This window comes from Anarrhichthys ocellatus, unplaced genomic scaffold (genome assembly GCF_004355925.1).
Source record: "Anarrhichthys ocellatus isolate YVR2014 unplaced genomic scaffold, GSC_Weel_1.0 scaffold3, whole genome shotgun sequence".
NCBI classification, from domain to species: Eukaryota; Metazoa; Chordata; class Actinopteri; order Perciformes; family Anarhichadidae; genus Anarrhichthys; species Anarrhichthys ocellatus.
Genome location: NW_022280033.1, coordinates 15,262,273 through 15,277,343, shown reverse-complemented (window position 1 = coordinate 15,277,343; position 15,071 = coordinate 15,262,273). Strand labels below are relative to the sequence as shown.

General features: G+C 45.3%; 1 protein-coding gene across 1 annotated transcript in view; it reads right to left on the bottom strand.

Annotated features, from left to right (window-relative positions):
* Positions 1 to 236: 236 nt before the first annotated feature.
* ptk7b (protein tyrosine kinase 7b) overlaps positions 237 to 15,071 on the bottom strand; it is a 66,189-nt gene continuing 51,354 nt past the window's right edge. The window contains exons 5-20 of the mRNA XM_031873071.1: positions 13,674 to 13,821; positions 11,555 to 11,685; positions 9,621 to 9,887; positions 8,616 to 8,752; positions 8,346 to 8,481; positions 7,522 to 7,641; positions 7,047 to 7,196; positions 6,596 to 6,743; positions 5,380 to 5,507; positions 4,473 to 4,673; positions 3,559 to 3,723; positions 3,150 to 3,382; positions 2,970 to 3,050; positions 2,384 to 2,535; positions 2,048 to 2,226; positions 237 to 1,882 (exon numbers count right to left, since the gene is read on the bottom strand). Of these exons, the coding sequence (XP_031728931.1) occupies positions 1,722 to 1,882; positions 2,048 to 2,226; positions 2,384 to 2,535; positions 2,970 to 3,050; positions 3,150 to 3,382; positions 3,559 to 3,723; positions 4,473 to 4,673; positions 5,380 to 5,507; positions 6,596 to 6,743; positions 7,047 to 7,196; positions 7,522 to 7,641; positions 8,346 to 8,481; positions 8,616 to 8,752; positions 9,621 to 9,887; positions 11,555 to 11,685; positions 13,674 to 13,821 (2,537 nt within the window). The 3' untranslated portion in view covers positions 237 to 1,721. The remainder of the gene's footprint in view (positions 1,883 to 2,047; positions 2,227 to 2,383; positions 2,536 to 2,969; positions 3,051 to 3,149; positions 3,383 to 3,558; positions 3,724 to 4,472; positions 4,674 to 5,379; positions 5,508 to 6,595; positions 6,744 to 7,046; positions 7,197 to 7,521; positions 7,642 to 8,345; positions 8,482 to 8,615; positions 8,753 to 9,620; positions 9,888 to 11,554; positions 11,686 to 13,673; positions 13,822 to 15,071) is intronic.

Sequence of the window (15,071 nt, the reverse complement as noted above, 5' to 3'; positions counted from 1 at the left end):
TATTAACAGTCTGAAAATCAATTAAGGAAAAAAACAACAACTCTACAGTTCTTGGTTCCTGAAGATGCGTTGCCTTCTACAGTATTAAGCACAACACTGGGTAAAAACACTGTGAACCTTTATTGACAGCAGCATGTATACTTTTTATATATATCTGATTATTGTGAACATTTGCTGAAGCAGATTTAAAAAAAAAAAAAAAAAAAAAAAAAAAAAGTGCATTGGATTAGAAAATATAAAAAAAAAAAAAAATAAAAAAATAAAAAATAAAAATTGGAAACAGTTAAGATAATCCTTCATTTACCAGGCACTTAAATGAATACTGGTGACCAGCAGCCCCTCTTTTGACCTCCTTTGTACTTTGTGTTAGCATCTTCAGACTGAACGCACACCGAGATGGACAGTGAGAATGAATACAGAGCATCAGAGAAGTACCTTTATGTTATGAACATAGTTATAAAAAAGAAGACAGGACCTTCATCATAAATAAACAGGCACCTGCATGGTCTACTACACAACATGATAGAGATAAAGAGGGATGTTCTTTTAAGTGAAGTTAGTGCATGGCTTCTACATTATGTACACATTGCCGGGTGTGATGGTCCACTTCGCACAAAACAACTGGACCCGGAGGAAAACTGATTGGACCTCTGAAGAAATGATGCCGCAGGTTAAAGACAGCGACAGGCTGCAGGCCTGCAACATGGTAATGTGGAGTAATGGGTGTTCTTACCCATAGGTTGTGACCAACAAGCACCTCAAAGTTAATACAAGAACAGAACAGTCTTTAAAAAAACAAACATACAAAGCCCACACTGGCACAATCATCTATTAAATATATTCCTTGGCTATAAACTTGATCTTTTTTTTCATGTTCCTGAAGTGTTACCATAACACAGATGACTTTTTCCACAAGTTTCATCACGGCCCAAATCACAAAGCGTAACAGACTAACCTTCATGCAAACCCTATTCCGTTTCTTCTTTGAACGTGCACTGCAGCGCGGGAACAGTCCAGTGCACTTGATTGGACCAGTTTAAACGATCTCACTCAACACACTCCGGAGTGGTTGAAGCTTCAGTGCTCCAATGAAGTCACATCAGGTCCCGCCTCCCCTTCAATATTCTTCCAGAGTTGACGGAGCAGTGAACCTACATTTCAGAGGGATTTCCTAAACATCAGACCAATAACTTCCATTGATCTGAGCTAGTGAGAGCACTGTAACATACTACAAAGCAGTCGGAGGTCTGGGTGAGGGCGTGTGTGTGTGTGTGTGTGTGTGTGTGTGTGTGTGTGTGGAGGGCTGGAGGCACTGAGGTTGTGAGGCTCTGTGAAACAAAGAGTCTCTGGGACAGAGCGGTCGCAGACAGGCAGGCAGGGTCACAGTGGAACCACAGACTCACGGGAAGGGTCATCCATGCTGCGGTTAAGGCAAACGTGAACTCCCGGCACTGCTCACGAGAAGCCATTCACACAAACGTGAGTGCGTTTCCACTGATGTACCAAAGAAGTCTTATCCACACACACACACACACACACACACACACACACACACACACACACACACACACAGAGTTTGAAATGCATATAAGAAAAGTGTTTCCTCCTCGAACCCTCTTCCCTGAAATGTTTGAGACTAATAATCCAGCATTCCTGTCTTTATTTTGGAGGAAGGGGGGGGGGGGGTCAAAGTTCCCCTCGGATGTGGGGTCATGGGCGTCTCAGACTTTGCTGTCAGAGGGCAGGTCTCCCAGGGCGTGGACGATTTCAGTGAAGGAGGGGCGCTCTTTCAGGCTTATCGCCCAGCAGCGGACCATGAGCTTGTAAATTTTGGAGGGGCATCCATCTGGAATTGGCAGCTTCAGCTTTCCTGTCTGCAGACCTGGAGGGGCGAAGGACCAGAGGAGTGAGGGAGGTTAAACCCAATCAGAAACACGGATACACGTGGTGGTTAATAGGGGCCTCTTAGCTCTTGAAAGACCCCGACATGTTGTTGTTTGGTGTGCTGGATCAGAACCTGGACTAAATATAAAAGCCTCACACTGACCTTCCAGCACCTCGTCGTCGCTGAGTTTGGTATAAGGCATTTCCCCGAGACTGAACACTTCCCACATCAAAACTCCAAAGGCCCACATGTCAGACTTGGTGGAGAAGTCGTCTTCAAACACGGACTCTGATGGGAGCCAGCGCAGCGGGATCCATGCCTGTCTGTAGTGGTAGTACTCACTACGCACATGTTCACAGGAGACACAACAGGGAGATGGAAACCACTCAAATCAGCCAGATGAACAGAGACTTTCTTTTTTTGAAATTAGAATGATGGCATTTACTGTAGTTGATTATTTCAGTGGGTGGTTATTGTTAAGTTCCTTTTCTGACGGACCTGTTGTAGACGTCCTTGCTGAGGCTGAGCGACGACACTTTAATGCGTCTCTGACTGTTGATCAGGCAGTTTCGGGTGGCTAGGTCTTTGTGAACGAAGCGGTGATTGGACAGATGCTCCATCCCATGAGCCACCTGGGCACAGATGGAAACCTGTAGAAACAAAAGAACCGTCAGGGTACTCAACTGACCAAGAAAGCATGAGATAAAACCATGACTTTCAATTTCTACACTTTGGCTTTTATATGGAATAAACAAAGAAGATGTAACGTGTTATTACGTGAGCTGAAGAGGTGCTGGTGGGTTTCTTTAACTTTGCACAGAGCCAGGTTAGCTGTTGTCTCATGTTTAGTCGTCTGGACCCTGTCCTTTTGAGGTTAACTGCTTCAGTTATAGTTGGGTCCTTGATACATATTCTAATCTTTCTCTTAGCTCGGGAATTGTTCCCTAAAATCTGGATAACTGCACATATGTTTCCACTTCACAATCTTCGCTATACGCCAACCGTCTCCTGGCTGCAGCTTCATATTTAGCGCAGTCTGATCTACTTATCTGACCTTAAGAGGAACGAGTATTTCAACACTTACTTTGGTCTTGGTGCTGATAGGCTGAGATTTCACCTTGTCATCTTTGCTTTTGGAAATTCTCAGGAACTGCTTTAGGTCTCCCTGTTATGATAAAAGCAACAAAAAAAGAATGCATGAATAAGATTTAGTTTATTATTATTTTTAAGCTGCGAGTGGGCGCTTCTATTTCTGTGTGCTTACCAGGTCATAGTACTCCAGGATCATGTAGTGGGGCTCCGCCTCCCTGCACAGGCCCAACAGGCGGATGACGTTGGGGTGGCTGAGCTTGGCGAACATTTCGGCTTCGCGGCGGAAGTCCAGCTGGAGCTGCTCGTCTCTGCCCTGCAGGCTCTTCACCAACACCACCGTCTCCTCCTCGCTCTCCTCGATACCTTTAGCTTTGCACAGCAGCACCTCACCAAACTCCCCTTTGCCTGTACAAACATTCACACACACACAACAGTGTGTAAATGTCAGAGCACATGCTCAATGTGTTGCACATCTTGTTTTATTAGGTTATCTTAGGTTACGGCTTAAAGATCAGGTGACAGAGCACAGGGACATTCGTTCTCAGTTAATACACAGAAGAGAAGAGTTCAAATCAATCCACCTAGAGTTGTGATGGTTTGTAGGTTTGCTCGAGGAAAGTGGAGCTTATCGTTGTTGACGTGGCTGTGGCGTTTCTCGGTTGTTGCCATGGTACCCATATTGGTGAGAGCCACCTCCTCTTGGATCTCAGCGGTGGTGTGGCCATTTTGCTGAACAGCTCCTCCTCCTGATGAACACAACACACATCCCACAGGCTCAGGGTCAGACGCAATACCGCAAATCTCTCTGTGAATGTGACGTGGGTCCAAACAGAGTGCAATGTATTCATCGTTGTTCTGTGAACACCTACTCGATGCTCCGCTCAGACAAATTCAAGATAAGCGTGAGAGACGATGGCTAACGGAGAACAAGGTGGTATTAAATGTGGAGCAAAGACGCCATTTAAAAAGAACAAATAAGTAATTTTGGATGTTGTTTCTGGTACAGAACTTCTTTACAGTGTGCTATTTTTGGAGTTAGTAGTTGCAGTCAAATGTAAATCAAACTGTGACTTAGGAATGTCTTATGGCTGACCGTTTCTCACATAATGTAATATTTATCATGCTCTGAGCTGTTCCATCATCCACGTTTAGTTTGTTTTCCAGCTCAAAGCAGCTGCTACGTTTCCTTGTGTACATCAACCTGCTCAGCAATCTTTTTTTTTGTATGCATATTGAATGATGAGTATGCTTCATTGTGTCACTTTTCCAGTATTTACACATGATGCACTCAAAATCTGAAGTGTGCCGTTATCTTACAGGTTCACTGCAATACCTTAGATAAACACAAGATGGCAGCAAATACCCTAAACCTTTCAACAACACTTAGAGGACCATGAGGTTGAGGGAATATCGACTACTCACTTAACCCTCGGGCTGATTGTACAACTGCCTGACCACAAATGAATACAAGTCCATCTCCACCAAACATTCGTACCGTTCAGACACTCCATCTCGGGCTCCTCTCCGTCCTGGCCTTTCTGCAGTCTTTTAGCGTTGCGTCTCTTTTTGCAGTAGAACATGAGTCCGAGCACGACGATGATGTAAGCCACGGCTGCTCCCACCGACAGGCCGATGGTTTGGATCATCTTGTAGGGAGCCTTGTCTATTTCTTCATCGAAGGAATGCGATAATTTTTCTGTCGGGCACAGGCATTAAATATGGTCAACTAAAAATGTCCTGAAACAGTGTTTATCTTTGACACACCCAAGTCTTTAATCAGCATCGCATATTGTGTTACATCTTTCAGCACATTCTTTTGTCTTAGCATCATCACAGGTATGCAAATTCAATTTCACAGAAAAAGCTCTACAGAAGAAAACCTTTATATCTGTTTCATAGATTAAAAAGGTGCTTGCATTGAATTTTAGCACAGTTTAAAACATAATACTAGTTTGAAACGGTCACTTCATTCAACAAGTTGCCGGTGAGGCGTTGACCCTGACAAACTATGGCAAACATCTAAATTCAATTGTCTCTTACTTTGAACTAAACTGGACTACCACTCTACTACTTTGCGAGATAACGAGTTGATGTGGGAAACTAATGCTAAAGTGTGTGACTGTAATTTTCAGCTCCAGTCCGCACACACACAAGGCACCAGAGAGAGTGAAGCGTTGTTAGATCTAACGTCTGCCCAAACCCATCACCTCGGTGACAGCTGTGGCGTCAGAGTTGAGGCTGTGGTTATTAACCTGTCGAGACGGACGATAGGCAGAGGGTGGACGTTTAATTAATGCCCTCATCCTTTTACTTCGTGTTCGGGGCTTTCGCCCCATGTGTGCAACCTTTGTCCCCGACAAAAGCAGCCTGTGTATACGTGTGTGTGTGTGTATTGAACTCACCCACTACATACAGCTTAGCCACACGGTCTTTGATGCTGCAGCTGTTTCCGGCCACACATGTGTACCTGCCCGTGTCATCGGTAGTAACATCTGTAATCACCAAGGAGCCATTGGGCATCTTCTGGAACCTGGAAGAAAGAAGGGACGGAACAGATGAAGACTGAGGTCTTTTACAACAAAGTCCACTTCAACTACACAACATGCAAGAGCATTTTCATATTCTCATCCTGAGTCTCTACTATTTTCTTGTGTAAAGTATCAAGTTGAAACCCTTTTAACGGCACAAACGTGTCATAAATAGCTAGTTTCAACCTGTTCATTAGCAGGTGGCTGTGTGTGAGATTTGATCTTTAGCATAATTAACACCCTGCCTGCTCCTCTCCCTTTGTGGGCAAGGTTCATTCACAAAAACGTTACTCAAGTGTTAAGAGAAGGACTTCACACCACAGCACCCACCGTTGGAAATCAGAAGGCAAAACCAGAAACACTTAGCAGTGTCAGCACTGGTATTAGATAATATTAGTAAAACAGATGTCGACAAAGCAGGCGATGGAGGGGACATGCGACAGTCACAGAGATGGAAGACAGAATATCACAATGTACAGGTAAGTGATGGACAGCAACCTGCATAAATACCCTGAGGCAACTGTTGCATTGAGAAAACTTTCCTGACTGCTGAAAAGTTGCCATGTTGACATATGCCAATAAATCTAAAAATATAGTGCACAAAATATAACTTTTGCATTATATTTACTTTAGTTGTTCATGTTTATTTCTGTTAATTTTGTTGAAAAGCCTGAATTCATTTAGATTAAAGCATTCTCATTGTCAAGTCAAACCAGACAATTTGTGTTGTTTTCTCTTTGTGGAGAGAGGCAGGACATCTGTTCATGACTCATACGAAAGGTCTGGACCACACGTGTATATCTGCTCACTACTAAAAGAAAGCACAATAAAATTGGGGACTAGGATTTAAGAGAACTTGTCTCTTAAATCCCTTATATATGCCACTTCAAAACAGATCTGGTAGTGAGAGAAGCTCTTGCATGAGGCCCATTGTATTCAGGTGTGCAATAGTATTTTTGCACAAGCTAAATCTTTTATGAACGCACGGACCTGCAACTGCAATCAATCCTGTTTGGAACCTGTAATCACAACCTGTAATCCTAATCCACGACGGTTGATGGCAGATCAGGAAGCCACGTGTCTCACTTACCTCTTGTTCTTACTGATGTCCAGCGTCTTGTCTTTGGCCATCCAGTGGATGTGAGGTTCGGGGTCGCCGGTGGCCTGACAGTGCAGGATGGCTGTGTAACCTTGGTACACCGTTGTATTCTCCGGTTCCACCTTAAAGCGAATGTACACTGTGTGCACAAACACGCACACACTCATTAAAACAACACTTAGACCACAACTGGGCCATAACATTTCCTTTACAGACTGTGGTGACTGTGGTCAACATCTCAGTCACACTCTTACAACCCAAATTCATTTCGTTACTGGGCAATAAAAAAAGCCACCGAGCGCACATTAAATGCTTCTGTGTTCGCCGCATGAAGAGGATCAATGACTCGTACGTACTGAGACCACAAACAGTTTCTATGTGGGATTATTGACCAACACGGCGGCGTGGCCCTTTCTTTCAGCATGACAGTGAGCGGGTTTACCTGCCACAATGAGGGTCACCAGGGCCCGGATCTCCCCCTGGAGGCTGTTGGAGGCGATGCAGGTGTAGTTGCCGGCGTCGCTGCGGGTGACTTTGGTGAAGCGGAGCTGGCCGTTCCTCTGCTCCACCTGGGGCGGCAGCTCTCCTCCGTCTGCAGGGGGAGACAGAGAGACAGAGGGAAAAGCGGGGTTAGGGCGACTCAGTGTTGCTGCATGTGGGATTCAAGTGGTTAAGTCGATGGCAAACGCAGATGAATGGAGGAAATGATCCATGATGATTAAACTTCCTCGTACTCTGTTTATTACAGATGTTTCCACACATGCTTGTGGAAACATCATTTTTCATCATTAGGGGAAAAAAAAAAAGGAATGAAGGGTACTGCTGCATTTTGAAAGAGACATTTAAAGAAAGTGTTTAACAGTCCTCATCTGACTTAAGCTATTTTTGAGCTAAGGTTTAGCCAGCGACGTGCACACCTGCTTTGGTCCAGCGGATGGTTGGGCTCTCTCTGCCTTTAGCAGAGCACTGGATGGTGATCTCGTTATCCAGCTCCAGGCACTGAGAAGGCTGGGGGGTCGGCGTGAACTTCAGCTTCTCTGGAACGCAAGTCAAAACACCACACGCACATTACACACATTGTAAACATGGTGGTGGTGGAGGGGGGTGGGCGGGTGGGGACATGTCAAAGCCTCTTTTGTGCAACTCACACTGCAGAAAAAAATGACACTAAGCTGATGCTAATCAAGTTCAGACACATTCAAGAAAGTGGCTTCACGCACACGTGTAGACTGTAGACACAGATCTGTGTCTACAGTCTGTATGAAAACTGAAGTCTATCAGAGGCTGAGATCATATAAACAGAGATCGGCCAGACAAAGCAGCGACACGTCAGGCCTTCTAGCACAGTAATCCTACAGCAGCAGAGCTCTACGCTGACAGGGTTCTAACATGGAGAGACTGTGCTAAAATGGAGGCTAGAATAAAGCTGCCCTGCTTTAGTCATATTTTACACCTCTGTGGCTGTCCTGCTGGGACACAACATGAACATGGAAACACACACTCACAAGCCCACAGGCATGACCACATTTGTTTGATATTTACTCTCAACAATGTATTACTCATTATTGCCTGGATGGGATTTCACTCATTACACATCATCTTTCAGTCAGTCGGGGGAATAACTTCACATATTTGCTCGGTGTACGCTCAAAGAATAATCTAGTGTGTGTGTGTGTGTGTATATATATATATATATATATATATATATATATATATATGACGTAACTCCCTCACTGCTTACCAAGTACACCAACTCTAGCTTGCCCAGACAGTCGGCCGCCTACAGTCTTGGTTTCACAGCCGTACATCTGCCCGTCGTACACCTCCACACTGTTGATCCTGAGGGTGCCGTTAGAGAACAGCTTGAATCGAGAGTCCTAGAGGGAAAAAGAGAGGGAGATATTTTAAAGTTTAAACTTTCATCCGCTGGGTGTAGAAAGAATGTCTGAAAAGGGCACCAATAATGGTGTTTGGGTGCGTTATTGTATTGTATTACAGTATGGTAACTGACCTCTGGCGTGATCATGATGTTGTTGCGGAGCCACGTGACCTCAGGTTCAGGGTTGGCCTGAGCGTGACAGTGAAGGTAACCTGGCTTACCCTCCTCTAGGTGGCTGTCCTGAGGCCTCGTCACCCACACCGGGGCGGCTGTGATCACACACACAAAGAAAATATTATACAAGTATTATATAAGCACAGACAACTACCCACACAGAATATACACAGCTACATCAGTGCCTTGAAGGACCACACTTCTTCATTCTTGTATAGATGTTGTATAGTTTCTACTCTTATACTAGTCGTGTATTTCTGTAATTCTATTTCATTCATGCGTATTTAAACTGGTCTATTTATTGTTCGTGTTCTTGTATAACATCTGAATTTCCCCTCTGGGGATCAATAAAAGCTGATTTTATCTTAATGAGCTTAGCCCACTGGTCATGACCCAGACATAGACACCATTAATCCCTGTGTATCTAGAAGCTCCACGTGTTCCCAGCATGCTCCTGACATTAAGGAACAAGACTTATTGTGAATGAAAGAGTGCTACAATGACCTGTGCTGTTTGTTAGGCCTTATTGGCTTGTGTAGCTAAAAACTCAACAAATATAACTATTACACTATTTTGAGTATCGAACTTAACATTAAACACATTATGTGCGTCAATAAACATAAAGGCATTTTAGTTCAAATTAAAGCAGCAGAGATATCCTGATTTTTTTAAATATCTCGAGTCAGGGCAAAGCTCCAAAAACACTGGATCCTACATCTCCCATAATGCTTTGTGAAAACACCTTTCAATAGATCTCCCCGGCCCTCTACACGCAAACTTCTTTCAAACCACATGCGTCCAGTTTATAATGCTTCCTGCAAATAATTTGAAGTCTCAGGCCCAAGCTAAGGGTTTTTCTCTCATTTTTTTTTTTACAACATTACGAAACAGTTTCCCAGGAGTTGTAGTCCTTGTGATGGGTAAACTGAAGTGTCCCTTTAAAGCTGTCTGCGTATGACTCACTGGCCACAGTGAAGGTGACCTCCTGTGTCCTGCGTCCTGCCCTGTTCTGGGCCACGCAGGTGTAGGTGCCCGAGTCTCCTTCCTCTGTGGGACTGAAGATCAGATCCAGGCCGTCCTGGTACACTCTGCCCTCCGTGGGCACCCGCTGACCTCCTCTCTCCCACCAGACCTGGGGCTCAGGTCTGCCGCGTGGGGGACGACAGGCTACCCGCTGCAGGGTGTCCGCTGTGAAAACCTTTGAGTACTTGGGCACCACGTCTTCTATGTCTGTGGTTGGAAAGCAGAGAGAGTGAGGAACTTTTAGCATGAAGTAGCAATGCAGAATGAATTGATTTCCACTCGCACAAGGCCCCTGATAATCACATATCTGTCTTAAAAGCCAGCGAAGCGTTACTGATTTTTTTATTTCATGAGCAGCCCCGAGCGCACTTAATTCCAACGCACGGTTCCGTTAGCAGAGATCCTGTCTGGTTAGTGAAAGTCCTCTGAGTTGTAGCGCCGGTCACAGTAATTCGAGAACAAAGCACACAGTAGGCCAACTGGGTATATAGGTTGTGTGGGAATTAACTACGGCCTGTGTGAGGTGGGTCATATCAAAACTGGCAGCCCCTATACAGAAAGGTGGAATGTGATCTGTGGTACAAAGACTCACAAGACCTCCCACTACTGTGTGGTTTAATGTGTGTGTGTCCCAAATGGAAGTCATTAATACTTTATTGGCCGACAACGCTCTGAAAGCTGGTCAGTGGCTACGACCTTCTATGAGTCCAAGATCTAAATCAATTAATGAGAACAGAAGAAAACACACATTTCTCAGCGGATGAAAGGGAAGTCGAGAAGAGGGGGGGGGGAATGAATTAGGTTGAGCTACGATGGAGTGACTGTTTAAACTTCTCCCTGAATACTGAATTCTACTGTGACACAATCCCCTATGATGCCTGCAGGGATTACCATCAGATTAAGTGAATTAAGGTATTTAAATGGAGCCGTGGTTCACTGGGTTAAAACTGCAGAAACAGCCGTGCCTCCTTAATCCAAAACCCTTGGGGAAAAGGGGGCTGATCGAGGGGAATTAACTGTTCGAGATTCTGAAACGCATAGAAATTCCAGCGCTAAGCTTATACAAAATATTTGACTTGCATGCACTTGCATTTCCAAATGCTGACTGACTGATACTACAGATTGTTTTTCTGCTTTACACTCAAGCAGCCATTCAAATTTTTATTTTTTATTTTGGAGTAATGGTTACAGGAAAAGAGCAGGCGCCGTTATGTGCAATATTAAAACAACTGTATGTGTCTGGACTTGTATGTTACATTGTTTTCCCTGCAATTATGAGAACCTGATCTTTGAGCACAACCACCACATTATATTGTTTATAGTTCGTCTGTTTTAAGTGGTTTAACACACGTACTCATTTGGAAGTAGTCATTTCTTAGCAGTAAATTTCCACTGATGTTGGTAGAAAATCACAGAAGCAGCTCTAATGACATTTCACAAGCTCATAATTACACTGCTTGTTAACCAGCTTGAGTCACACTGGTACGCTATCTAATGTTGCTTGATCAGCCAGGTGCTGTTACACTCGGGAGAAGCTTTTTGAGCGAAACAAGTTTGGCAAACGGCCGGACTGGAGGAGGAAATAATATGGAGGGGAAGCAGGAAAATGCACCGGCGTGGCGTGTGTAGTGGATACAGCTGGGCCGGATGTCAATAAGGGAATGTGATTATCATTGGAGAGATCTGGCTCTAAGTGAAAGAGCCAGAAGAAGAAGAAGACGGGAGGGGAGAGCAGAATGCGATTGGAGGGCGGAAAAATATGTAATCCAAATGCCCCACTCACTCTCAGATTACAGAATCACAGGTGTTTATCTCTCACCATTTCAACAACTGCAAATATGTGTGTGTGTGTGTGTGTGTGTGTGTGTATGTACCAGCTATGAGGAGGGAGGCCTCCAGTGTAACATGGGACCCTCTGAGGCCACGGCCGACACACTTGTAGGTCCCCGTGTTCCTGGGCTTCACCTGGGTGATGAGCAGTGTGCCGTTGGATAACAGGATCAGACTGCGGAGGAGAGACGACTCAAACACGTTAACACTTCAACCTCTGCCCATTCATACCGTCTCCCCATCGCTGTCCAACAGACAAAAGGGTGTCACACATCATTTGTACATGAAAGCACATTAACAGCAGTGCATGTTGCAGGAATGCTTTCTGCACACATGCAACTCCCACCGCCAGAACTTGCTCAGATGGCATCTGAAAATAATTTGCAGCATTTATTTCGGCCTGCTGGGAGCACCAGATGGAGATGCTCTGCCACACAGGACAATACAAGTGCCAGAGTGCAACAATAGAAAGACAAATTTAGCACAGGCCTACTTTTTCCCGTTCTTGGCGTGTTATCTGATGCTATGTGAATTGCCCCGATTCACTAAACCCAAGCAATCTGCTGCCGCAATTAGGTTAAAGTAAATGCTAAGAATTTGTCCGCCGAAGAAGGAACACAATTTAATTCTAAAAAGGCTTTTTAAAGAGCTGGACTGATGGCTGCTGCCGCCCCCCCCCCCGGCCTCTGGCAGGCTGAAGGGAGTATCAGTGCCAGTGATGGACGGGATGAGATGTAATTAAAGGCCGACCTTCAGCCAGCTTCAGGACTGTAAAATAAGGAGCTGTGCACGGCACAGAACAGAGCTCAACAGACCGGACAACTCAACAGCCCATCACAGCTACAAGACAAACATCACAAAGCTTGTGGGAAAATTGAAAATGTAAAGCAGAGTGGAATAAGTGATGCTGGATCCAGTTAGGATGCTAAGTTTTCCATCCAGGACTATCTGGCTCTGCACCGGGTTCCCTCAGGACGGCTGATATTTCTGTCTTCTCTTCTTCTCTTCTCAATAGCGGGAGGGAAATGAGCTGTGGGAGCTTGCGTGTGTGAATCTGTGTACCTCACTCTGAGGGAACTCTAAAATAACCACAAAACAAAATGAACAAAGGCAGCGCTTCATCTTTATAGCTACATGCGCAGAAAGAATTGGTACGGTTCCTCGTCTCTCCCTCCTGAGTTGGTTTGACCCGTGGGGCAGAATTCTTTCTGTCTGCTAAAATAGCCTTGAGCTCACTCCGGTATGTTTTTTCTTAGTTTCACACGCGTGAAAAACAATCGACATCAAATATTCACACATGATCTAGAGGGAGGGTTGTCAAAACAGTGCAGGTGCGAAACAGATGATATCTCCTGCAGAGAGCTGCATTCCTCTGGCGTTATATCAGCGCAGATCAATAAACACAAACACAAAGGCGGCCTTGGAATACCTCAACCACAGAGAAGCCAGGATTTTAATGAAACAGTCTGCGCGCATGCTTTTATATTCATGCTTAATACCCATCCATCTGTAATCCCGGTGCTGAGTCATCACTGCCTAGGTGACCAAGCCCGCCTCCAACAAGCTCATTATACAAGTGACTAAATATTGATGCTGAAGTCCTTCTCTTCCGTCCCTCACTGAACACAATAATCACTTTACAATACAAAACAAGGCTCTTGCTCCACATGTGGAACAGCTTGCCTCCAACGTGTCCATGTATAAGCATGAGGTGCTATGAGCCCTGAGGGTATACTTGCCACTTGGTATAGAAATTGGTTATTATCTAGTGTGCTTATAGGGGACATGCTGGTAAGCGTACTGTAGCTTAAGGGCTGCAGGAGAGCTGCAAAGCCCTTTGTGATAGGCTGGAGAGAAAGGCTGTGTTCAAGTGATGTATAGTAGACGGCAGAGAAACTTTACAGCGCTCTGCTCCAGTAATAATATTCCTTAATGTGCAATTCATCTTGCATGCGAGTTGTAACGGCACACAGAGAGCTGAGAGCCCATCGCAAGGGTTTACGCCTCATTGGGTTCAAAAGGAATATCCGATTGTGGCTGAAGCTTATATAACTGTACGTAAGGAGTGGGGCCCGCGTGGAGGGAGTGGGGTCGAGAGTCTTGAGATGTGCGATAAGAAAGAGGAGCGTGTTGCAGAAGGGGAGAATTTAGCGCTCAACATACCGAGACTTGTTTGCCAGCAGCTCGTTTTCGTGGTACCACTCCAGCGTGGGGGCCGGCACGGCGGTGAACTGGCAGTGGAGCGAGGCCTCCTCGTTCTTCAACACCACCTGGTCCTCGGGAGTGACCACCGGCCGCGGAAAACTCTTATCTGTTTAGAGGGGTAGACAAACATCTGCATGATTACATCTGCAGGCGTCAGGCCGCCAGGTTCCATCTGCACGGATGTTGTGCGTCGCTCCGATCTATTCCGATCTTTATTAAAAGCTGCCAACAGCAGCATGGGGCTGGTGAGCAAGCGGCCTTCAGGTGACGGTGTGTGTCAACACCTCAGGGGCCCCGGGGAGACTTAATGAGGTCAGTGAACCGACCCTGCTGCTTATCTGGACCATCATCTCCTCCTTTTTTCTTTTAACCACCTGGAGAATAAAATCACACAAAGGAGACCATCTCTCTCTTCTCTGTCATAATCTTAACTCACGCTATGGCAAGAAATTGGGGTTAGGGAGGGACTCAAGTGGGGTCGACTATTATGGAAGCAAGACAAATCTGTGCCTGAATGATCAATTTAATATATCATTTAATGGGTAAAAACTATTTAGGGCTGGTCATATTGTATTTCTTGCAATGGATGTAGCTGGATTTTCGATATCACCCCAAAACACGGCACAGTATTTTCCTTCTATTCACATTCTTATGACTCTTTCGAGCCTCCCGGCTGCCCTCTAACACTAGACAAGGCTGCTCTGACCTGCCAAAACCGGAGATTTGCTACATAACATCCTAGAGGAGGAGTAAAAAATAAAATAAAATACCTCACAGACTTTAGCACATTGTTATTCTCCAAATACAAAGCTGAAGCTCAATAAAGAAACAGGAACACGAAAATACCCTTAATCCAGGTTCACGTGTGTGAGTCTTTTCAAATCTGAACAGCTAATAGAGGCATGGTGCCAATAACAGTATTGGCCCCGGTCGGTGTGAAGAAAAAGAAAGGCGTTCACACCTGGCCCACCCAGGAAGTCGGTGGGAAGAGCTCATCTTAAAGAGCTGTGACCGTGCATTGAAAAGCTGTCAGCCTTTCCTTAAGGTGAAGCCCTATAGAGGAGCAGAGGGTGGCAACATGGTAACTGGAAACTCAACAATCACCCATTCTTCCTCCACACAGGTGCTAACCTGGCGTGCCTCTGTGTTGCAGGTGACTAATTAGAGTGGAACGGGGCATCAGGTTTCATGCACAGATGTGCTGCTGTATGGAATCTACTTACTCAGTGGTGTACTGAGGGGATAATAGGAGGGGGGCGCGCGCACACACACACACACACACACACACACACACACACACACACACACGCACACACACACACACACACACACACACACACACACACACACACACAC